At 49.4% G+C, this 22390-nt stretch overlaps 2 protein-coding genes across 5 annotated transcripts; both read left to right on the plus strand.

The window, feature by feature from the left end:
- The first annotated feature begins 2164 nt into the window (after nucleotides 1-2164).
- On the plus strand, nucleotides 2165-6877 carry LOC149308273 (E3 ubiquitin-protein ligase MARCHF2-like). 3 transcript variants are annotated; one of them, XM_089535427.1, is made up of 5 exons: nucleotides 2165-2270; nucleotides 3473-3701; nucleotides 4396-4591; nucleotides 5077-5286; nucleotides 5618-6877. In XM_089535427.1, exons 2-5 carry the CDS (start codon nucleotides 3526-3528, stop codon nucleotides 5777-5779), a joined length of 744 nt encoding a protein of 247 aa, XP_089391553.1. In that variant the 5' UTR covers nucleotides 2165-2270; nucleotides 3473-3525; the 3' UTR covers nucleotides 5780-6877. The 3 variants fall into 3 exon arrangements, with proteins under 3 accessions (XP_089391553.1, XP_089391554.1, XP_089391552.1); XM_089535428.1 differs by having other exon boundaries at nucleotides 2165-2265; XM_089535426.1 differs by having other exon boundaries at nucleotides 2167-2485.
- A 2300-nt stretch (nucleotides 6878-9177) lies between these two features.
- HNRNPM (heterogeneous nuclear ribonucleoprotein M) lies at nucleotides 9178-22100 on the plus strand. Of its 2 annotated transcripts, XM_089535430.1 has the most exons (16): nucleotides 9178-9370; nucleotides 10195-10367; nucleotides 13273-13325; nucleotides 14172-14179; nucleotides 14273-14366; nucleotides 15080-15280; nucleotides 15483-15636; nucleotides 16384-16433; nucleotides 16567-16627; nucleotides 17452-17553; nucleotides 18253-18297; nucleotides 18553-18627; nucleotides 19161-19259; nucleotides 19470-20320; nucleotides 20651-20702; nucleotides 21384-22100. In XM_089535430.1, the coding sequence occupies exons 1-16, from the start codon at nucleotides 9219-9221 to the stop codon at nucleotides 21545-21547; spliced, it is 2334 nt and encodes a 777-aa protein (XP_089391556.1). In that variant the 5' UTR covers nucleotides 9178-9218; the 3' UTR covers nucleotides 21548-22100. The 2 variants fall into 2 exon arrangements, with proteins under 2 accessions (XP_089391556.1, XP_089391555.1); XM_089535429.1 differs by lacking the exons at nucleotides 9178-9370; nucleotides 10195-10367; nucleotides 13273-13325; nucleotides 18253-18297 and having other exon boundaries at nucleotides 13341-14179.
- Nucleotides 22101-22390: the final 290 nt, after the last annotated feature.

The following is a 22390-nucleotide window of genomic DNA, read 5'->3' on the forward strand; positions in this document are numbered from 1 at the left end:
TTTCCTGCTGAAGCTTCTGTTAAGTGCAATTCCCCTTGTAAATACTCACTCTGATTTTGTGCATGGTTATTATGTATTGTGGATATATAAATATATACATATATATATATATATAAAGATTGCCAAACCGAAAGGTGCCCCTGTGTTGTATATAATGGTGGCTTACATCTGAAGAGCAGAGCATGGCTCCCTGTGTTTCCACAGAAAAGGAGATAGCTGAGAGCGCTCCAAAGTGATAACAACCTCTCCCCAAATAGTTTGGCAATATGGCCCTGAAGGGTGGTATTTCCTTTAGAGCAAAGGTATACAAAATCCCCGAAGGCTTTAGAGCTTTAGCCGTCACAGTTGGTGATTGGGGACGATGGGAAATGTAATCCGACAGCATCTGGAAGGCCATGGGTCATTGCCAATGGTTCATGAAAAAGAAGGGGGAGTACATTACTCTAGTGGCACCTTGCAAACAAATCAGTCTGAAAGGCGCCATTGGATTCATCCTGCCCTTTTTGTAGTGAGACAGACAGGCCACGGGTATTAATGAAATGATTTATACTGCCGTCCGTTGAAAAATCCCAGGGTTGGGGAACAGCTAGGAACGCAGCTTGAAAAAGTCAAGCAGCCCAAAGGATTTTGCCTAAACCAAAACAAGCTGCCATCCCTGAGCCTCAAACCTTTGGCCTGGGAGCCAGGGCTTGGTGCCAAAAGGAGACCAGGGCCGCTCAGCTTCCAAGGGGAGGGACACCAGCTGGACCCTTGTTCCCAACCAAGGCCTTGGGCACATTTAGAAGAATCGGAGCTGGCCGATGGGTCCTTTTGCTGGGTATCTCCCACCTCAGAACATATTTGGACCTGTCTCCCTCCCTCAGACACAGGAACGGCTGCAGCAGCTTTCCTGGATGTTTGTTTGAAAAGTCCACCAGGAAATGAAAGAAGGCATTATTCTGGTTGTGCAGATGGGCTCCGGAGAAGGATGAGGGGCTGCCGCCTATTGAGCCTGAGTTTCCTCAGGGCTCTGCGAAAGCGTGGAGCATCTTTATGAATACCATTTCCAGCGCAGTCTTCCAGGCTGGAAAGGGAATGGGGATAGCATTCAGCCTCTGCAGTGGACCAAGAGGGTCTGCTGGGGACATCGCAGGGACAGATGGGGATCATATTTGGGAAAGGGGGACCCTTGGTTTGGGCCAGTGCTCAGCGCCTGGTAGAGCTGAGTTCGAATGCATCTCCTTCCACCCGTTTTTTAAGGCCAGGTCTAAACGCAGGCCTCGCAGCCTCCGCGATTCTCTTGCATTCTGTCCTTTCCTCAGAAGTCCCCAGCCACCTTTTGCCATCCGTTCTCTAGAACAGTTCTAGGAAACTGAAAAGACCAAAGAGGTTTCTTCGATTTCTTCTCAAGGACAATAAAAATGCTGCCGTAACCGAGATTGGGAGACATTGTTGTTTTCCTCTCATGGTCGTCTGCTTTGTGGGTTGTTCAAAGCCTGGCCCTGAACGCACTTAAACAAAAGCCAGCCTTAATCTGACGCAGAAGAAAGGTCCTTTTCCTTTTGGTTGGAACTAGCGGCTTGGATTATCCCTTGGAAGGTTAGTCACAACTGATCCCTCCCCTCAGGACTTGCTTGTCAAAGACTGAATTGACTTTTACCTGCAAACATCCGTGTACCTTTTTACTACACACAAAGAAACTTGCCAAGAAAACCTTGTGATAGTGTCACCATAAGTCAAAATAGAGACTTGAGGCACACAAGAACTATATATATTATATACACACACCATATACATATATGTGTGTCCTGCCTTCAATGGGACAGTGTGGAGTTTTATTCTTAACAGGCAAGTAAGCGAAGATCGCTCTCGATTTCAAAAGGTAAATCAGGATTTAAAATTAACTGAAGAAGGGCCCAGTTGCTGCAGAGCAGAAGAGGACCGGAAGTGTGTTCGCTTTCGTTGTCGTTCCTCTTTTCCCTTGCCAGGCAGGAGGGGGCGTGGTCTCCTCCTCAGGGCCACGCCCCATGGCAACTCTTGCCCCTCCCTCCCCGCCGTCTTCGAGTCGGAGCTCCTGATTGGCCGGCAAACCGACGCGCTGACCGTTACGGCCTGGGCTGCCCCGTGCGCATGCGCCAACGCTCTTTGCCAGAAAAAAAGGGGCGGGTGCTTCTTGACCTTCGAAGCGGCCGATTGGCTCTTCCCGGTGCCAGTCCCCGTGTTGTAAGAGCTGAGTGGGCGAGGCGGAGGAAAGGAAAAGTGGGCGGGCCCCCGCCGTCCAGTCAGGTCAGGTGCGCAGTTCCTCCGGCGGAGAATACTGACGGAGGCGGCCGGGGCCGCGGCAGCCTCTCCTTCCTCCTCCTCCTCCTTCCCTGCGCTCTCCTGGGCGGAGAAATGGGGCGGAAGGGGCCCCTGCGGCGCTGAGGGGGAGGAGGAGGAAGAAGGAGAAGAAGGAGCGAGGAACCGGACGGAAGGGCGGGGCCCGAGCGGAAGGGGCGGGGCGCAGGTACGGAGGGGCGGGGCCTGTGCGTTGAGTGGCAGCGGGAGGGGAGGGCCCCCTCCTTTGGGGTCTCAAGGGAAGGGGAGGGAATGAGGAAGGCCCTTGGAGCCCAAGGAGAGGGGATCGGAGGAGGCTGGGAATGGGAGGGGCAGCCAAGGCCCTGAAGCAGTGGCCTCAGACAGCGCCCTTTAAGGGCATTTTGGACTTCAGCTCCCAGAATCCCAGGCTATTGGCCAAAACGGCTGAGGCCTCTGGGAGATGAAGTCCAAAACTCCTTAAAGGGCACAGTTTGGGGACCACTGCCCTAAAGCATACATACATACATACATACATATATGTATCTAGTGAAGAAGTACAGATATGTTCCCGTCTAAAAGTCGATAAGGGGTTCCCAGACTTTGATCCTCCAGATGTTTTGGGGCTGCAGCTCCCAGAATTCCTGGGGCTTCTGGGAGCTGAAGTCGAAGAGTGAGTGTGGGAACCAGTGCCCCGTGAAGCTGGTGGTGACAGGTGACTTGGAGGCCTGTGCGCACACTCAGGCCCCTCTGAGGGCCTTTTTGGCTGAAGACTCAGAAACAGCCTGGGAACAAGAGCGTTTGCCTATTTGGGAGTTGTCCAGACTCTTAAGGAATGTCGGAAGCCCCCCTCCCTTTAGTGATGCCGTGTGGGAGCTAAGGAGGCCTTTCTGGGTCCTGCATCCCTTTTACCCCACAGCAGCCAACAGGTTGTCCCTGAAAAGAAGCCCATCTTCGTGGTGTGAGCGCACCTGCGCCTTCCTGGTCATACTTGCATTGAGACACACACGTTCCCTCCCGCCACAGGGGTGCCACCCTGGCCAGTACCTTTCTGATCCTCCATGATACATGCATGATCCCCTCGCCGCATGATATCCCTGCATAGCAAGTGAGGGTTCCCTTTCAGCTCCGGGGTGCCCTGATCCCTGACTCCCTATTGACTGGTGCCTTTGCTGTTTCTCTCTCTTTTTCCCTTCAGGCGTATGATGATTCTTCCCTCCTGTCGCTGATGCCTGCATCTCCGTGGTCGCCATGACAACGGGCGACTGCTGCCATCTCCCCGGCTCGCTGTGCGACTGCCCCGGTGGCGCCGCCTTGTCCAAGTCGGTGGAAGAGGCTGACCTCGGCCGCCCCCAGTATGTCACCCAAGTGACAGCCAAGGATGGGCGCCTGCTTTCCACGGTCATCAAGGCCTTGGGGACCCAGAGGTGAGGCTGAGGCACACCCAAGTGGGACCAACAAAACACTGTCGGAAACAGGGGAGACCCTCTGTTTGTCTGCCCACTCCCCACGATCTGGCTCAGTCCATGGCAGCTTCCTCATTACTCTGAAGCTGGGGTTGTGGAGTCAATACACCAAACCTTTAATTCTACCTGGTAATAAATCTTGGGCCATAAAATAGTACATGAACAACCAAAGAGTAAAATATTCCTTTAGACAACCAGTGCAGTTAGCAGTCAAGAAAAGCGCTGTCCCACTGAATTGGGTGCACTGGGAACCTTCCCTGATCTTCCAGCTGGGAAGGCCTTCCTCCCCACCATCAAGCACCTCCTGTCACTTCAGGGCAGAAATATTGGGTACTGTCTGTGTGAGGAAATCATGTGGCTTTCCAAAGATTGTTGGACTGTGTTGGCCATCAGTCCTTAGTCTAACGTGGGAAGGAAACAGGAAGTGAGTTAACATTTCTCGTTGTTAAAAAAGTCCCCTTAAACATGGTGAGGATGCCCCCCCCCCCCCAGAAACTTAGAGGGCATTTAGGGACCTTATTTCTGCCAGGGAGGTATGGCTCTCTGAGGTCTCCCGGAGGGCCTCCCACCGTTCCCCACCCCTGCCATAGTCCACCACCCCATCAGCCTCTGGTGGCAGTTTCATCCCTGTGTGATTCCTGGCTCTTTCCCACAGTGATGGGCCCATCTGCCGGATCTGCCACGAGGGGGGCAGTGGTGAGACCCTGCTGTCCCCCTGTGACTGCACTGGCACTTTGGGAGCTGTCCACAAGAGCTGCCTGGAGAAATGGCTCTCCTCCTCCAACACCAGCTACTGCGAGCTCTGCCACACCGAGTTCGTTGTAGAGCGGCGGCCCCGGCCATTGACAGAGGTAGGTGTGTATGCACCATCCAGCCCTGCCGCTGATTTTCTCTATCTCCTTCTGCACTGTACAATGCTTGGGAGTCCATCTCCTGTCGGGCTCATCCTGGAGGGGCTGCAGCCCAATCCAGGGATTCACCATTTAGCCAGCCATGGAGGATTGGGTGGGCCAGCTGGGGACAGTCGATAGAATTATTTGTTTGGGGGCCCAGTTCTGTCATTGGCTGTCAGGAGATACTGGAGCCCATCGGATAGAGGGCTCAGAGGCTTCTCTGCTGCACTATTTAGGAGTGCGTATCAGTATTTGGCACCAAACTGACTCTTTTGGTGTTGTCTTCTTAGGAGAAGGTGGGCAAGGGGAAGCCAGATGGAACTAACGTCCTGCTTGCTGCCATGCCCTACCTTTTGGGTAATTTCTCTCTTGCTCATTCTTCCCCCTTTCATTCTGATCCAACCATCTTTGCCTTGCTTCCTCCCTCTTCTCCATGGCCATAGTGGCTGAAGGACCCAGGGCCGCGCAACGAGAAGCGAACGCTCTTTTGCGACATGGTGTGTTTCCTGTTCATTACGCCGTTGGCCGCCATTTCCGGCTGGCTCTGCCTTCGCGGTGCCCAAGACCACCTGCAATTCAATAGCCGCTTGGAGGCCATCGGCCTGATCGCCCTGACCATAGCACTTTTCACAATCTATGTCCTCTGGACGCTGGTGAGTGTCTGCTCCTGTTTGTCTTGGGCGCTTCCCTTATGCTGTTTTCAAAGTCCTCTCTTTCTTGTCAGTCGCGCAGAGCAGAATGCATTCTCTTCTTGCAAGAATGGCCCTTGTTCAAGACCATAATTCTGTGGGCTGGAGGATTATTTTTAAAATTATTATTGTTGTGCCCCTGCCTCTGATGTGCTTTGCATGGAGAGCCCCAGGCATCTTTCTCCCTCACCTGAGACGTGCATGGACTGGTCCCCACATCTGCTTGTGTTGTTTTAATTCTCTCTTCATTGTTTTCTCCATCCGTATCTCTCACTGCCTCCCATCCTCTGGCCAGGTTTCATTCCGCTACCATTGCCAGCTGTATTCAGAGTGGCGAAGGACCAATCAGAAAGTCCGCCTGATGATCCCAGACTCAAGGCACCCTCCGCACCCCGTCCCGCACTCCCTGCTCTCTGCCAAGCTGCTCAAGAAGAAGGCTGATGAGACGACAGTATGAGCTGGGACGGGGAATCCTCCTCTTACATGGCGGCGTGCGGCAGAAATAGCACTTTCCTCAGCGGCGGCAAAAGCTGTGGCTGCGGCAACCAAGACTGAACAATCAACTTGGCCGGAGGGGAGCTCACCGCCTGCTCCTCCTGCTAGGCCAGATCCCAGAGAGACAACCAAGCTCCGGGCGCGTGCAATGATTGTGGGTGGCAGCCACCCGCCAAAGAGCGTCCGTTGGCCAGGCTCCATCCTCCAGGCGAAACGCGGCGAGGGGAAGGAAAGCCCCTGCCTCTCTCCCCCTATATCCATATATCTATCTTATATTATCATAATTATTGTTGTAATTATAATTTTATTCCTGTTCTCCATTTTCACCCTGGTTAGTTTCTTCCCTTCAATGTCCCTGCCAGGCAGTCTGTGCCAGGGCTGTTGTCCTCTTGGCCACTTTCCACTTGGTGGAGCTGCTGCTGGGAAGTCCCCCCCCCCCCCCCGCAACTCCTGCCTCATGCCATGCGGTGTGGCTTCCAGATCGTGCGCCTTCTCCCTCTTCTCCAGTGATTTCACTGTGGGCACTGGGGAGAGCTGTGGGGCTGTGGCACGGAGTTGGGGCACCCCTGCTAGAAATCCTGTAAAACAGGTGAGGCAAGTTAAAAAAACAACAACAACCACCACAAAATCACTGTGACCTTGTGACATCTGAAAGGAGTTTGCAGATCTGCCTGCTGTCTGTTCTCATTCTGGGAATGAATTGGTGCTCTTACGAAGAATTGGAGGGGGAAGAGTTTGTTCCTCTTTTGCACCCCAGCCCCTCCCACATGTGTCCCTGTGCCCTTTCCGTGTTTTTGCACTACATAGATTTTGGGAATGGGGGGGAGGAGGCTGGGGGGGGTTCTGTTTCCTTCCCCTCCTGTCCCCCCCCCTCTTGTTTTGTCAGTGATGTTGCTTTCCCCGATGTAGAGGATTCTGTGCATTTGAGAATGGATTGACATATAACCGTTGTCCCAGGAGGAGTAAAACAAAGAGACAACAAAGAACTCCCAAATGTTGAACTGGAGGTTTGTTTTCTTAAGAATAAATAAATGCTGTAACCACCTGGTAGTTTCTGAGAGGTCACGGCACCGGGCTGCGTCTTTTCCTCTTTGAATCCAGAGGTAACAGAACCTGGACAGAACTCACAGATGCCCACATCTTTGTTCCTGATCTTCCTTCCTATCCCAGTGTTTCCAGGGCCTGATCCACTCCATTTCCAAGCTGTCTAAGGCTTGAGGGTCTGTCAAAGTGAAGCAGAGTCACAGTTGCACCAGAACAATGGTTTCTTGAATGCATGAAGGTGTGAGGCAGGATGCAGGAATGAAACCCAAGGCAAAGTTAGCTCACAAGTAATTGAAGCAGTCCTTTGTCACTGCTGCTGTACGCTGGGCTCCCCGTGATGGACTAGACACTACCCCAGGTTTTTGGACCGGAGGGGGGCTGATTTTGGAACCCCTCTGGAGGAGACCAAAGAATCTGATTTTTCAATATCCTTTCTTCCTTGTTTTGGAAAGCTCACACTTTTCCAGGCAAATGGGGGGGGAATATCACCCCATCCTAGCAAAGGAAAAGATTCCCATGCATTCTAAGGTGGAAACGTTCTTATCTATCTCCACAGCGTGAGCCGACCTTACACAGCCTGCTAGAGAAAATGCAACAACTGCAAGGCATCTTACCATTAATTTTTTCTTACAGGCCTGTTTTATCGACTAGTAAATGCCCAGTTACTATGTCGTTGTGTGCCTTCAAGTCATTGTGGCTTCATCGTCCCTAAGGTGAACCTGTGATGGGTTTTCTTGGTAAGATTTGTTTGGAGGGGTTTGGCATTGCCTGCCTATGAGGCCAAAGAGTGTTAGTTGCCCAGGGTCACCCAGTGGGTTTCCATGGATGGACATGGATTTGAACCCTTGTCTCCAGAGTCGTGGTCCAGCGTTCAAGCTGCTACACTACTCTGGCTTTAGTTACTGTTATGCGTTCCTAAAGCCTATAAAACATGGACAGGATGAATGTGAGCGTTAATTCATTCTTCAGCACTTTTGCAGAAAGTCCTTACAGTCCCCAACCTTTATCTCAGGAAGTTTGATTTAGGGCAGAGGGAGCAAACGTTGCTCCGATCAGATGAGAGGAATCGGAAATCTCTGCCAGTTTGCTAGAGATCCACCAAGAGACCATCGGCCGATAAAACCAAATCATGTGTTGTCTGTGGCTGTGTCCACACTGGAGACTCCACTGTAACTGCTGTGGCTCCATGCTATGGAATTCTGGGAATGGTGGTTGGTTGTGTGGCACCAGAGCGGAGCAGGGAAATGAAGACATTGCCTCCCCCATGAAATGTCCCTTTGGACTCGGGTCCACCGTGGCTTCCTGCGTTGACATACAGTCAGCCGTTCGTATTCACGGATTCTGCATCCGCGGATTCAACTGTCCATGGCTTGAAAATATTCGCACACAGACCAGAACTAAAAATCCAACCCTTGCTTTTGCCGTATTGTATAAGGGAACCATTTTCCTATGCCATTGTGTAAGACAATGAGACTTGAGCCTCCATGGACTTTGGTCTCCTGGAACCAAAACCCCGATGGATAATATGGGCCCACTGTATTCCCAGTCCCAAATAAAATGCAGATATTGGGGGAATGAAGTAAAAGAAAATCAAGTTCATCTGAAAATTAATTTTCACAGTCCATCTTCTGAAACTGGGCTTTGTGTTGGAGGCTGCATCTACACTGTAGCAATAATACAGCTTGGCTTCACTTTAGCCGCCATGCTCTGTTCTACAGAATCGTGGGATTTGTAGTTTTGTGAGGAGTCTGAAGACCTTGCAAAACTACCAGTCCCAGGATTCCATAGGGATGGAGCCATACAGCTGCACCATTTCTTAAAGGAGCAGGGATGCCATTGATACCTAAATGGGAATAACTTCCTAGTTACTATTTTGGCTTTTATTCTTTCAAGGCAGACAACAGAAGGGATTTTAATCAAGAAACAATGAACTTTGGTTGAAGGCAGGGAGCACTTCCGGTTGGGGCCGGAAGTGGTTTGCTCCATGTCTATGCCTGCCTGCCTGCGGGTGAGGACGAAGAGAGAATATGGAAAAGGGGGCGTGGCTCTCTTGTCTTTCCTTCTCATCGGCTAAGAAGGAGTAAAGCAGTCTCTTCAGCGCATGCGCAAACGTGATGGACCTCAGAGAGTAAGCGTGGCTTGAAAGTAGAATCAGCGCGTGCGCAGCAGAAAGGGTAATGAACCGGCGCATGCGCAGAAAGGAGAAGTTTTAGAGAGAGCGCGGGTATGGCTTGAAAGTAAACATTCTGCGCATGCGCAAAGGCGAGGAATCGTAGGGAGCGAGTGGGCGTGGTTTGAGAGGGAGGCGGTGGCGCATGCGCAGTCTGCTCCGCGCGGGCGAGAAGGAGCGAGAGAAGATGGCGGCGGTTGTGGCGTCGGGCGGCTCTGTGTCAGTTTTGGAGAGCGGAGCCAAAATGGCGGAGCACGGCGGCGGCGGAGGGATGGGGCCGGCGGGAGTGGCGCCGAACGGGGCTGGCAACGGCTTGGGCGACGTCGGGATGCCCAAGAGGTGCGAAGGAGAAGGGAGCCTCTGGTGGGGAGGCCTCCGTCGGACAAAGCGGTCGAGAGAGAGGGCCTGGGCGCCGTCGCTCTTCCATAGCATCATAAGTCTTTTGTTTTGGGGGGGGGGGAGAAAATAATAATGGCACCCGGATATTTCCAACCTTGAAACCTCTGCCAGCCTCGCCGCGGACCCTCGGGTCTAAATGGAAACGCCGCAGATGACAAAAACCACGTTTTTACCCGAGAGAACACCTCTCTAGGAACCTCTAGGTCCTCCAGGGCAGCTCTATGGTCAGCATCCGCTAGAGATTGACCATAGAGTTGCGCTGGAGGAGCTACAGATGCCTTAGGATTCTGTGATTCCTCTCTAGGAATCTCTAGAGCCTTGGTTCAGGTTGACCATAGAGTTGCGCTGGAGGGCCTAGAGATTCCTAGAGAGAACAGATTAATAAGATCCACGGATTTTAAAGCTGCAGATGTGGAGGGATGAGTGTATCTGTGTGTATGGAGTCCAAAATCCACAGCAGAGACCGCTTTGCCTGCCTTGGCTCAGTGCTAGGGAATCCTGGGAATTGTAGTTTATTGTGGCATCAGAGCTCTGACAAAGAAGGTTCTTGTTTTAAAAATGGTCTTATTTCAGAGACCACACAACAGCGTCATCCTATTTTCTTTTCTATTTGGTTGCTTGCAGACTTATTTAATTAACGTTAGAGTTCTTGCTTTTAAGCATCTGCCTCTTAAACTGTGGACAAGGCCAGCCCTTGTGGGGTGAAGGCTGGGGCTTTGGGGTGCCTAAGGTTCTGTGATTGTAGCCCTCTTTCCTGTTTGCAGTGAAGGGGACCGTTCCAACATGAACGAGAAGAGGAAAGAGAGAAATGCCAAACGGGGAGGAGGGAGTCGCTTTGAGCCCTATGCCAGCCCTTCCAGAAGGTACCGGGCCTTCATTACCAACATCCCCTTCGATGTGAAGTGGCAGTACCTCAAAGACCTGGTCAAAGAGAAAGGTAAATGGCTCTGCGGGGGCCTGAGTTGGGTGCCTGTGCTCCTTCCCTGTGACCGATTTCTTTGTCCAGGAGGCAGGCAAGTGCCTGAGGTGATTTTGAGTAGCTGTATTGAGTTTGAGCAGCCAAGGGTTTTTGAGCGTAGGCTCTCTTGGCGTTGCATGCTAGCTGCTGGGCCTTCCTCGCAAGATACATCCTTTGTGTGCGGGTGTTTGGCAGTGGCTAAGAAGGCTTCAGAGCAAAAGAGCCATTTTAGTATCTTGGAAGAGTCAAGCCTTTTATTATTGGGGGCTTGGTGTTAGTTGCATTTAAAAAAAAGAAGAAGCTCTTTTGAAGCCTTTCTGGACAATTTGCCCAGTGACTACTGAGGAGGAGGGCAGCAGTCTCCTTTGTGGTTGATGCAATCTTGCATTCGTTGTGGAATACTCCAGAGCCATTTCAAGAGTTGAATTCAATAGGGAGATGGATGGATTGGCTTCTGTTACTTTTCCCTCTTTCGATTTTGCAGAGGGTATGCATTACAGTTGGCTTACTGTTTTTCCCATGTTTATCCTTTTACCAAAACATCATAGATCCTTCAGGGAAATTTGGCAGGGGATGTGATCCTAAATATGGTCTCAAAAATTGTTTTCACAACTCCTCTTTCCCTCAAAATAGTCAAAGCAGGCAACACATAAATGGAACCCACCTATAATCAGTTGGGAAGATCCAGAAATAAAGGGAAATGAATAAAAATCTCCATCTTCCTGGAGGATATCTCTTGAAATGTTTAAATTGGGAAAGATATTTTTGGGCCGCTCACTTTGAAGCTTAGGGTCCAGTGTGCACCTGTAGCTTCAAGTGGAGTATCATGGCTAATGGGTGTACGAGTCCAAGGAAAGCATTTCAAACACACCGACCTGTGAATGGTGTGTGGGCCATTCATAATTAGATGTGAACACTCACCAGGGTGTGTTTGACGCACCAGAAAATCCCAACAGGGCTCAGCAGTTGCTGGATGATTAGATGGAACTGTCCAGTCCTCCTTCCAGTGATGGTTTTGTTACATTAAACTATGAATGGAACATTGCTTGGGGGGTGGGCATGACAGTTCTTGACCTTACCCTATGTGTGAAACATTGGTGAATAGGAGTGTTTTGTGTGCCTAGATGTGTACTCGCTGCCAGCGGCACATTGAACTCGTGCCAGCTGTTTCCTGGCCTTTTTCTCAAGTTCACCTGGGCGCAGGATTCGGATGCGAGACTCGTTTCCTCTGCTCAACTGATTATCCCTGCAGGCGCTCCCAGGAGGCAACGGGAGAAGCCTCTTTCTATTCTGTGCAGGGGAACTGAGTGTTTTATGTGCAGGCGGAAGTGTTATTGGGCTTTGTGACTTACAGCGCAGATTCTGCGTAAGTGGCATTCCTGAAAGATGCTTCTCCAGCCCTCCCTTCTGCCAAATGTTTGCTTAGGCAATCTGAAACAAATATCTTTTTGAGACAAATCTTCATAGCGCCAAGATGTGGGAAGGTGGCTCTTAAAAATGGTTAGAATTGGTATGTAAGAATTACAGGGCCCTGGCTGCAGGTTTGGGAGGAGCCGATAAATGGAGGCGACAGACTGCTCTTCCATCGCTCAGCAATCGTGGGATTCTTTAACGCCTTTAATCATGGGAGCCTCCCTGACGTGTCTTGGTGCCAGTAAGTATGGTTTAGGAGTGTTGTGGTCTGTTCAGAACTCTCACCTGTTCAATAGTTGCCCCTCTTGGTGAAGTCATTTCAGTTTATCATTTGTTGGTGAAACTTAAGCATTACAGATGTGCAGTATGTTCTCCTTATGACTCTAGCTTTCAGACCAGTGTTCTTGATATTCTTCCAGCTGACCTCATCCAGAATTGAATCCAGTTAAGATTCTTTGGGGTGGTTTTTTTTAATGCATTGATACCAATGTAATTATACCAATAGTGTCATTTGGGACACTTTTCTCTTTTTAAGTGTTACTTTAGTCCAGACTGAAGAGAATTAGAACACATAGCAGGAACCAGAATTCCAAGTTGGCCAGTTCTTAAAATGAGACAGGCATGCGTTCCTGCTTTGCAACCTTCTTATTTTCCATGGCTTTTGTATCCTCAGTTCATTTTTAGGTCCAGGTTGAGGATAGTTTCTGTAGATGTGGAAATGGGATGTAGAAAGAGCTGGGTGTTGTGTTGGCTACAAGTCTGAAGTTGGGTGAGAAGGACCCAAGTTTGGGTTGCTTTCTTGTTCTCCTCTGTCTCAGGGTTGTGGGGATGAAAATGGGAATCTGAATGTATCATCTGTATCACTTTGGAAATAAGTAAATAGGATAATCAGTTAAGTTTGTGATAGACCTATACATGCCAGCTTTTAAATTATTTTAGCAGAGGACACATTGTGTGTGGAAGATCCGAAAAGCTTCATGGCTGCCTTGGGAGCAGAAGGAAGCCAAATCTGAAACTGGATATTCTGCTTCCTGTACTGCTTAAGGCAGTCTTCACCTTTTCAGATTGGAGGCAAGGCGTGCACACACACAGAGCTAGAATGGTAGTTATCAGTGTTGGCACATTGGATTTCAAAGATTTGTCTAAAGAGCGCTTGTGAGCGATCCATACAGGCTTCCTATTTCTTGGTGTTCTGGCAGCTAGCAGGCATTGAAGAGCCCAGGAAGACAGAAGTGGGAATGGAATATGTGTCAGCGAAGATGGAGAAAATCAAGAATCCGTGTTGACTGGTTCACCCAACATACTGCACAACTGTAATGCCAGGTTGTAGTGGATTGACAAACGTGGAGTGTTCTTGGGCTTTCTAATAAGGCAGAGGCTCCATATAAGGTTGTTGACGACTGTTCTAAATCCCCCTTGTTTTCTTGGCTTTCTCCCTTGGTCTATGTACCGTCTGGAATCTCATTTGTAGTTGGTGAGGTAACATACGTGGAGCTCTTAATGGACGCTGAAGGAAAGTCAAGGGTAAGTCTTTGAGAGCATTTCTTCTGTGGATTTTTACTACATGACAAATGTAACTGTTCTGGTGGTGTGGAATCCAATGAACTTGGGCAATGTAGTGTGTGTGTAGTACACCGGTTCTATCGTCGGCGCTGCCCCGGGGCTACAGTGTGGTAGCGGTGGTGGGATGGGGAGGAGGAGACAGAGGAAAGGGGCTTGGTAGGCCCAGCAGCACCCCTCTGCTGCACTCCTTTGGTGTTTGGCTGTATGACTTAAGCATGGGTCCTTGTGCACACTCACTGGTATATGAATGTTAAAAACCTAGCTTAAATGTTTTCTTGTGGTTCTTGTCGCTGACCTTTGTAAACTTGATGTGGAAGAGAGGTTGCATAAATGTCAGAACTCCATGGCAGTCTTGTGTCTAAATGTAAACATGGAAGAAAAGAGTAGCTCTTGTAGGCGCCAGTGCTTGTCAGCTCAGTGGGAGACGGTCTCCAAATCTTCCCTGAAGGCTGATTTCTGGACTAGAGTGGCAACTAGGGGCTTGGTGTCAAGTAGGAGCTTAGAAGAGTGACTGACGTCTCTTGAGTGGAGCTGGAGTCTGTGCTGCCCTTTGCCACTTCTGTGTCTGCTCTCTGGCCACGTAAAGGTAGTTGCTGGAATTCAGGTAACGCGGCAGTTGTGCTGTTGTTTCAGCAGCAAACCTTTGACTGAATGATCCTAAAAAAAACCCTAAACAACTGTTTTAAAATAACTCTTTTTAAGATTGTTCTGCCTTTAGCTCTTTACTGACTTTTGTTTCCCCCTCCCTTTCCCTCCCTCCTTGCTCTCTGCTCTTCTCTGCATGACATGGAATTTCTGCTCCAAAAGGGATGCGCGTAAGTATTCTCCCCCCACCCCACTGATCACTGGGACACAATGTTTTGAGCATTGTTGGGATGGACTGACTTGTCCTTGCATTTTGCCTGCAGTGTTGTTGAGTTCAAGATGGAAGAGAGCATGAAAAAGGCTGTGGAGGTCCTCAACAAGCACAGCCTCAGCGGGAGGCCCCTGAAAGTGAAGGAGGTATGGCTTGGAAGGCCAGCTGTGGCCCTTGCATAGCTCTGTGCATTCTCTTGCATCTTGTTCTGCCCTCATGGCTCACTTTCACCAGGAAATATCGCAGATGAGGTATTTGGACCTTGCTGGTTCTTCTTGAGATGATTGACTTGTGCCTGGTCTGCACTGACACAGTGACAGTGACACAAATGTATTAATGCTGCCAGCCTGCGTCTTAACGCCTTCAGTCAAAGAAAATATCTCCTCATGAAATTCATCCTAAACCTTCATGACCTCTGCTTAGGGAATCAGGTTGCTGCTTGGGTCCTCTGAAAACAAGCTTCTCTTGATAGCATTAAGCCGTCTTCATTTCAGTGGTACGCCAGTATGCAAGAAACACTTGCTCTCATTGTTGCCTCCTTCTCAGTTTTCCTTAGGATGGTAGTACCTGCAAGAGCATGCATCAATGTGGATCATTTGCTGCCTTAAGAGATGCAGCAGAAACAACTTTAGAGTATGAGACCATAGCTTTTATGGGCTTGGCTCAACCTGCTGTGTTCTGTGCGGCCCACAGCCTCTTCAGCTGATGAGCAAGCTTTGAAGAAGGTGCCCCAAGAATGCCATTCAGGTGCAGCCAAGCTCTCTTAAAGGATTTTTCCTGGCTTGACCCTGAGTGTCATTTCTGTCTAGCCATTCCACAGTCAGACGCTTGAACTCAACCATTGCCCTTTGTCTTATAGGATCCTGATGGAGAACATGTCAGGAGAGCTGTCCAGAAAGCCATGTCTGTATCCGGCAGTGGGATGGGGATTGGGCCTGGCCCCGGGGGCCCTGGGATGGTCAACATCCCTCCCAGCATCCTCAACAACCCCAACATTCCCAACGAGATCATCCATGCCCTCCAGGCAGGCAGGCTGGGAAGTACTGTCTTTGTGGCCAATGTAAGTGACCTCTGATCCTGTGCTCATGTCTTTCATGGTCACATATGGGCTGGGGCTGGTGGCAGATAGCTCCTCTACTTGGAACCTATAACACTAGTGCCTTGTTTCCTATTTTAATAGTCCGTAAGCTATTGAATCTTTTATCTTGAAACACCACAGCCTGGTTCTTTACTTTCTTGAGTGACGTATTCTCTTCCCTCAGCTGGATTACAAAGTAGGCTGGAAGAAGCTGAAGGAGGTGTTCAGCATGGCTGGTGTGGTTGTCCGTGCAGACATCCTTGAAGACAAAGAGGGCAAAAGCAGGGGGATTGGCACTGTGACCTTTGAACAGGCCATTGAAGCTGTCCAAGCCATCTGTATCCTTTCTCATGGGTGTGCTTTAAAAACAGACCAGTGGGATCCCTTCATGTGGACACCAGCTTCTGATCTAATAGATCCTTCTTATCTCTCTTTGGTTTTTGAACTTGCTTTTCCATCCTAAAAACAAAATAAAACAAAAAGTAGCAGGTTCTGTCTTTTCGTTTTCTGCCACCAAATAGTCTGACAATTCAGACAAAAGAGAGTGCAGGAAAATACCTGGATGTGAGAAATACATTTGTACTTTTGTGATTATGATGGTTTGTTTTGTTTTAAATCATTAAAGCAACTCCAGCAGGTACTGAGCCCACTTTTATGTCTCAGAACCTTCTGGGGGTTGCATAGACTACTAAAATAAGAAACAAAAACTACAGAGTTGCCAGAGGTCTCATAAATGAATGATTTTTGATATTAGTGCAGACAGGCTTTGCTGCCTATTTAAAAAAGAAATTCATGCTTCTGAGAGCAGCAGTTCACTCCTCTCTCTCTGGCTATAAGAAGGTTGGCCTGATGGGTCTGGGAATCGTGAGGCTGCCAAAACATTTTTTCAAGGGTTACCCACTTTACCCATTGCAAATGTGAAGTGTAGTGTGGAAATTCCTGTGGACTCTGACCTTAGACAGAAACAGGGAAGCATTGAGATGAGGACAGAGGAATGATGGTTGCTGGATGCTCTTACAACTGCCTCTTTCTCTGGGTTTCCCTTGGTCCAATCTGTGCTGTCTTCTCCTTGACCTAAATGCCAGCTATGTTCAATGGGCAGCTTCTGTTCGACAGACCAATGCATGTCAAGATGGTAAGGATAAGTTTTAAAAAATATAGTTTCTTAATTTCTTGAAAAGTTTTCTCTCCTTGCAATGCACTGTACTTCCCCCCTTCTTTTCTTCTGTCTCTGCATTGACATCCTTGTGTTCTGCCTATTTTTTCAGGATGAGCGAGCCTTGCCGAAAGGGGACTTCTTTCCTCCAGAGAGGCCACAGCAACTTCCTCGTGAGTATCACCATCGTGTAAAAGGCATGGCTAAGATAACTGGAAGCTCTTCCTCTGGGAACTCTTGGGGAAGCCAGCTCAAAACAGGTGCCCTCTGCATGTTTTGGACTACAGCTCCCATGATCCCACCCCACTGTTGCTCCTTTCATTGGTGATGAGGGAAGGACATGCAACTCCCATAATTCCTTACCACTGGCTGGGCTGACTGAGGCTTATAGGACTTCCAGTTACCTTTGTAGGCCTACAAGTTGCCCTTGCTGTAAAGCAGGGTGGGCAAAGGTCAGTCCATGAGCTGCATATGATCCAGGGACATTTTTGTTGCTTACAAATTATATGTATGTGTGTGCGTGTGTGTGTGCGTGCGTGCACGTGTGCATGCATGCATCTAAATGTTCATTTCCCACACTTTTTTTCCTGCCCTGAAGAGGCCTTTTAAAAACAAAACAAAGCACGGACTTCCCGTTGTTTAAAAAAAGGCTTCTCCTGGGCTTAAAATTGCCCATGGGGGCCCTAGAAATGTGGCAGAAGTGCTCCCCACAATCCCTAGTGGGCATTTAGGGACAATTTTTTGTGTGCGGTGAGAATGCAGTCCTCCAAGATTTCCCGGGGCCAATGATATACCCCCTCCCAAGCCTCAGTTGCCAACCCCCACTGTACAGAAACCCTGATTGGTTGCCTTTCCCTAAACAAATCCTGGGAGTGGGATAAAGGGGTGTGTTGGGCAGTTCTTTGCAGTCCCTGCCTCCTTGCCACCTGAAACTTGTGCTTTGCCACTGAGGGTTTGCATAGATACTGACCAACGGCTTTTGACCTTCTGCTTCCAGATGGACTTGGGGGCATCGGCATGGGCTTGGGGCCAGGAGGGATACCTATCGACGCGAACCACTTGAACAAAGGGCTGGGGATGGGCAACCTGGGCCCTGGGGGTGAGTGAGGAATTGTGACCAGCCTCCTTATTTAAATACTCCCCTCCTTCCCCACTGCTTCCCTGTGTTTGTTCCCTGCTGCTTTCCCTCATGTGTTTGTCATGCTTCAAAATATCACAACCTCTGTTCTGTTTCTGCTTCAAGAAGCTATTCCTCATGGTTTTGAATGCTTCTGAGAGTTCAGACATGCTTCCATCTTGGCAGATTTGGCTGGTATTTAATTTGGAGAGGGGAAGATTGAGATGTGACGGTAGCCATTTTGAAATATATGAAGGGATGTTGTGTAGAGATGGAGTCAGCTTGTTTTCTACTGCTCCACAGACTAGAACAGTGGATTGAAATTCCAAGAAAAGAGATTCCGCTAAAATATTAGGAAGAACTTCTTGGCTGCAAGAGTCTCTTCTTGGTTGCAAGATTGTTTGATTCTGTGAATGTGCTTTGGCTGCTGGAATAAGAGTTCATATATTTTTAAAGATGGCTGTCATGTCACCTCTCTAGTTTCTAAGTTAAACAGGCACAGCTTCCTAAGTGATTCCTCACAGAACTTGGTCTCCAGACCTTTAACCATCTTGGAGTCCTCCAGAGGTCCCTGTTGAGGAGGGAGGAGGCTCCACTGGAGAGGGCTCTTTGGGCCAGGCCCAAACTGCCCACCTTTGGAGTCTAATTCCTATTCCATTGGTTGTCCTCTTTCTTTTCTAGGCATGGGGATAGAAGGCTTGGGTTTTGGAATGAACAAAATGGGAGGTAAGTGCCAGGGCTTGGCATAAAATGCAAATGGAAAGCTTAGGAGATGATGTCAGAACAACTGCTCAAACAAGTGCTAAAACATCTTTCAAGTGTGTACATTCTTGGCATCTTTAATGCATGACACCTCTTCTCTCTCCTCACCCCAGTCCCATCCTGTGGCCTGTTTCCTCTGGTTTTCTGTACTTATTTTCTCTGTTCAGTTTGTTATTTGCACTATGTGGGCAAAATGTGATATGTTTTTCCTCCTGTCAGGGATGGAAGGCCCTTTCACTGGCATGGAGAACTTGGGCCGTTTTCCTTCTGGGATGAACCTTGGCAGGATGAATGGTAAGAACCTCGTGCGATGTATGGATGGGTTGAAAAAGAAATGTTTAGATGGTCCAGCGCTGCTTAAGCAGAGCTTTGGGGAGTGAGTAGAGTTGGCTCATTGAGCGAAGAGTGCAGAAGGTTTCATAGCTGAAAACCATTAACCTGATTCCTTCCACTGCTGCAGAGGAACAACCCAGCAGAGCTCTTTTCATGTATTTCTTGAAAGCTTAGGCAGAATTTAAAGTGAATGGGAATGTTGGTATCTGCTTGTCTGCTTTATTTTGAGAATGGAACTGAGCAGTGGCAGTCTTAACGCTGTGGCATGTACTGGAGATGATGAGAAACAGGCTGCCAGTCCAAAAGGTGTTTGGTTGCCTGTAGTTTTGCTAGAGGCCACTGACTCCCCCTTGTTGGAAGCAGAATCTAGTGTGTGGGTTTTGCACCTGATTCAGCTGGCGGCTGTTTCTGGGCGAGTTTGTTTGGTGTTTAATGTGTCATGTGTGTGTTCTGGCATAAGACTAATATATGTCCTCCTGTTCATTCCTTTTGAGAAATGGACCGTGCAATTGGGGGTGGCTTTGAGAGAGACTTCCCAAGAAACGAAATGGGAATGCCCCGTAGTTTTGGAGATACTCTGGAAAGGGGAATAGGTAAGCCAACCGCCTTACTCTGTAAGCACAGCTCCCTGTCTAGAGCAAATGTCACCATTTGCAGTTGAAAATTGAGATTGGGGTGGGGACAGATATGGAAAACAAAAGCCATTCCTTGGGGCTATTTGCCAGAAAGCAAAATGGGGCCAGCCAGTGCTTCATTGTGTGTTTTCTCTCTCTTTCTTTGTTCGTTCCTTCTGTCTTTTCCAGGTGGGGGTGGTGGAGCCAGCCTCCCTGCCATTGATCGGATGGCTCCAGGCCTTGATCGCATGGCCACCGGCCTGGAAAGGCTCCCCTCTGGCATGGGGCATGGGATAGAAAGGGTGGGCTCTGAGATGGACCGGATGGGGATGGTGCTGGACCGGATGGGTTCCGGCGTGGATAGGATGGGGTCAGGCCTTGACCGCATGGCCCCCCTGGGGATAGACCACCTTGCCTCTGGCATGGACCGCATGGGGGCAGCAGGCATGGAGCGGATGGGGGCTGCAGGGATGGAGCGGATGGGAGCTGCTGGGATGGGTTTCGGCATGGACCGTATGGGCTCAGCCATCGACCGTGTGGGCACCACCATGGATCGGATGGGGGCTGCTGGTGTAGAGCGGATGGGGGCTGCTGGCATGGACCGCATGGGTCTGGGCATGGACCGCATGGTCCCGGCGGGGATGGGCCCAGTTATGGATCGGATGCCAGCAGGGCTGGAGCGCATCGGGGCTGCTCCTCTTGATCGGATGGGCCTAGATCGCTTGGCAGCCACCAACATGGACAGGATGGGGTTGGAGCGCATGGGAGCAGCCGCTGCAGCAGCCGCCGCAGCTGCCGCCACTGGCATGGAGAGAATGGGGCCTGCCATGGGGCAAGGCCTGGGTGGAGCAGGGCTAGACAGGATGGGGCTGGCCATGGGGAGCACCTTTGAGAGGACCATGGAGATGGACCGGGGAAACTTTGCCGCTGCCGCCGCCGCTGGGAACTTTGCTGGAGGCCTGGGGTCCGGCGGACCTGTTCCTGCCACTGCTGCCACCGTTGGGGTTGCCAGGAAAGCCTGCCAGATCTTTGTGAGAAATGTAAGTTGGGGCAGCACAACACATCACATCAGAGGAGAGGGTTGTGCTCTTTCCAGTCTGGTCCTTCAGAGAAGCCCATGAATGGGGTGGAGGGGTCCTTAACCTGAGCCTTGGGAGAACATGTCAGCCTTCCCCAACAATGTGCCGCTTTCCCTTGGTTGAATTTCATTGTGGTTGCAGGAGTTGGTTTTCAGGTTGGGGAAGACTGGAGTCCACCTGGCCAAACGTAGCAAGCCCTGCATGAATGACATGAAGCATAGTATTTGGAAAAGGAAGCCCCTGGAGGGCAACGGTTTGCTGGATGATCATCTTGGTTTTTGTTTTCCCCAGCTGCCTTTTGACTTCACATGGAAGATGCTAAAGGACAAGTTCAATGAGTGTGGTGAGTAACTGAACTGTAGATAAAGCTTGAATTGTTGCAAGAACAAGGGAATTTCATTTGCTTCTGAGTGGGGAAGAGTGAGGTGTTTCATAAAGCTTTGGTTCTCTGTTTGCAAGCAGTTTTGGGAGATCTGTTGGTCCCTCCATTTTGGCCAGATGGCAGGACATATGTGCCTGTCAGTGTCTCACTGACTATTGCTTCCTCAGCAGCTCCTTCTAAATGCTTCCCCCCCCCCCCCCCTTAAATATTCCTTCCATCTCATTTCTCAGTTTTCAGTGAGGAGTGTAGAAATTATCATGGGTGCCACCCTCAAATGAAAGAAACCAGAGCAATAAACATTTAAGAATTAACATTTGTGAAACCAGGGGCCTACTAAATACCCTCATGGTGGCAGATCATGCCTGATCTTGGTAGCTAAGGATCAGGCAGGATCAGCTAAGGAGGGTCAGCCCTGGTTAATACTTAGATCAGAGATCACCTAAGAAGTTCCTATGGGGTAACAGTAAGTTGACAGGCGACTTCCTCAGCACAGCGTTCCAGGTATCAGTAGTACAGTTTACGGAGTCATGGTAGTGTTGATAGTAATTACTACAAGTTGACAGTAAGCCCTGCATTTTTATTGTTAAAACGTTGACAGCAAAGTTCAGGCAGAGCGGGGGCTAAGGATGAGTTTTCCGGCAGGTCATGTCCTGTATGCAGACATCAAGATGGAGAACGGGAAGTCCAAAGGGTGCGGTGTGGTCCGCTTCGAGTCCCCAGAAGTCGCAGAGCGAGCCTGCCGCATGATGAATGGCATCCAGCTCCGTGGCAGGGAGATCGACGTGAGGATCGATCGCAACGCTTAAAACTGGAAATGTTTAAAAATACGAAGGCGGGGAGGTGGGGAGAGAGGAAAAAGGGTTTGGTTTGTACCTCTTTTCTTGTTGATACTTTTAAAAAAACATTTGCCTGGATGTAAAGGTAGTGAAACTATACTCAGTTGCTTTCTGGAGTAATTTTAATTCCCTTTTTTAAAATAAAATTTTACTGTCTTGGGGTTTTTTGTTTTTGCATTGGAGCTGTAAACATGCACTATCCTGGTTCTTTGTAGCTGTCACGTTTGTTCAGTTTGATGACGTATTCCAGTATGATTTTGAGTAATGAAATTTTGCCCGTAAGCCGTAGCTTTTCTATCTTCCGCTCATCCCCGCCTGACAGGAGAACCTCTGTGGGGCCGAGGGAATCTTTTCAAGGAAGCAAGTAGTGAATCGCCCTACTCTGGAAAGTAGTTTGTTGGGAAATTTCTATGAATTTAAGTGTATTCGGGGGGGGGGGGGGGGGGGAGAGACTGTATGGTTAGGACACAAAGTCAGACCAAAACCACATTTGTATGTCAATAATAAAAGTGTTTTTGTGTGACTTAGTATTGCACTGTGTTGACTTTTGTCCTGTAATTTGAAGAGTCGATGGGTCGGGGGATTCATAGGATAAGAATACAAGATGGAAAGAACTGCAAGGTCTGCTTAGTCCAATCCTTGCCATGGAGGAATCGCCCCTGAAAGAGGATGCCAAAATAGGGGAGTCAGCTGTCATCTGAAGTAGCCTGTTCCACTGTGGAGCTGCTCTTACGTCCAAGAAGTGCTTCCTCACAGTTGGCTGGAATCTCTTCTAATTTGGACCCGTTGGATCCTGCCCTGACACTGAAGTAC

The sequence above is a fragment of the Sceloporus occidentalis genome, unplaced genomic scaffold, assembly GCF_023333645.1.
Source record: "Sceloporus occidentalis isolate IW3139 unplaced genomic scaffold, rSceOcc1.0.p SCAF_8, whole genome shotgun sequence".
NCBI classification, from domain to species: domain Eukaryota; kingdom Metazoa; phylum Chordata; class Lepidosauria; order Squamata; family Phrynosomatidae; genus Sceloporus; species Sceloporus occidentalis.

Coding starts and splice junctions, on each gene's coding strand:
- HNRNPM (XM_089535430.1), top strand. CDS start 9,219: ATGGCGGCGGTTGTGGCGTCGGGCGGCTCTGTGTCAGTTTTGGAGAGC. Junction 9,371..10,194: donor GACGTCGGGATGCCCAAGAG/GTGCGAAGGAGA, acceptor TCCTGTTTGCAG/TGAAGGGGACCGTTCCAACA. Junction 16,628..17,451: donor GAGGCCACAGCAACTTCCTC/GTGAGTATCACC, acceptor TTCTGCTTCCAG/ATGGACTTGGGGGCATCGGC.
- LOC149308273 (XM_089535427.1), top strand. CDS start 3,526: ATGACAACGGGCGACTGCTGCCATCTCCCCGGCTCGCTGTGCGACTGC. Junction 4,592..5,076: donor GGCCCCGGCCATTGACAGAG/GTAGGTGTGTAT, acceptor CCATGGCCATAG/TGGCTGAAGGACCCAGGGCC. Junction 5,287..5,617: donor TCTATGTCCTCTGGACGCTG/GTGAGTGTCTGC, acceptor TCCTCTGGCCAG/GTTTCATTCCGCTACCATTG.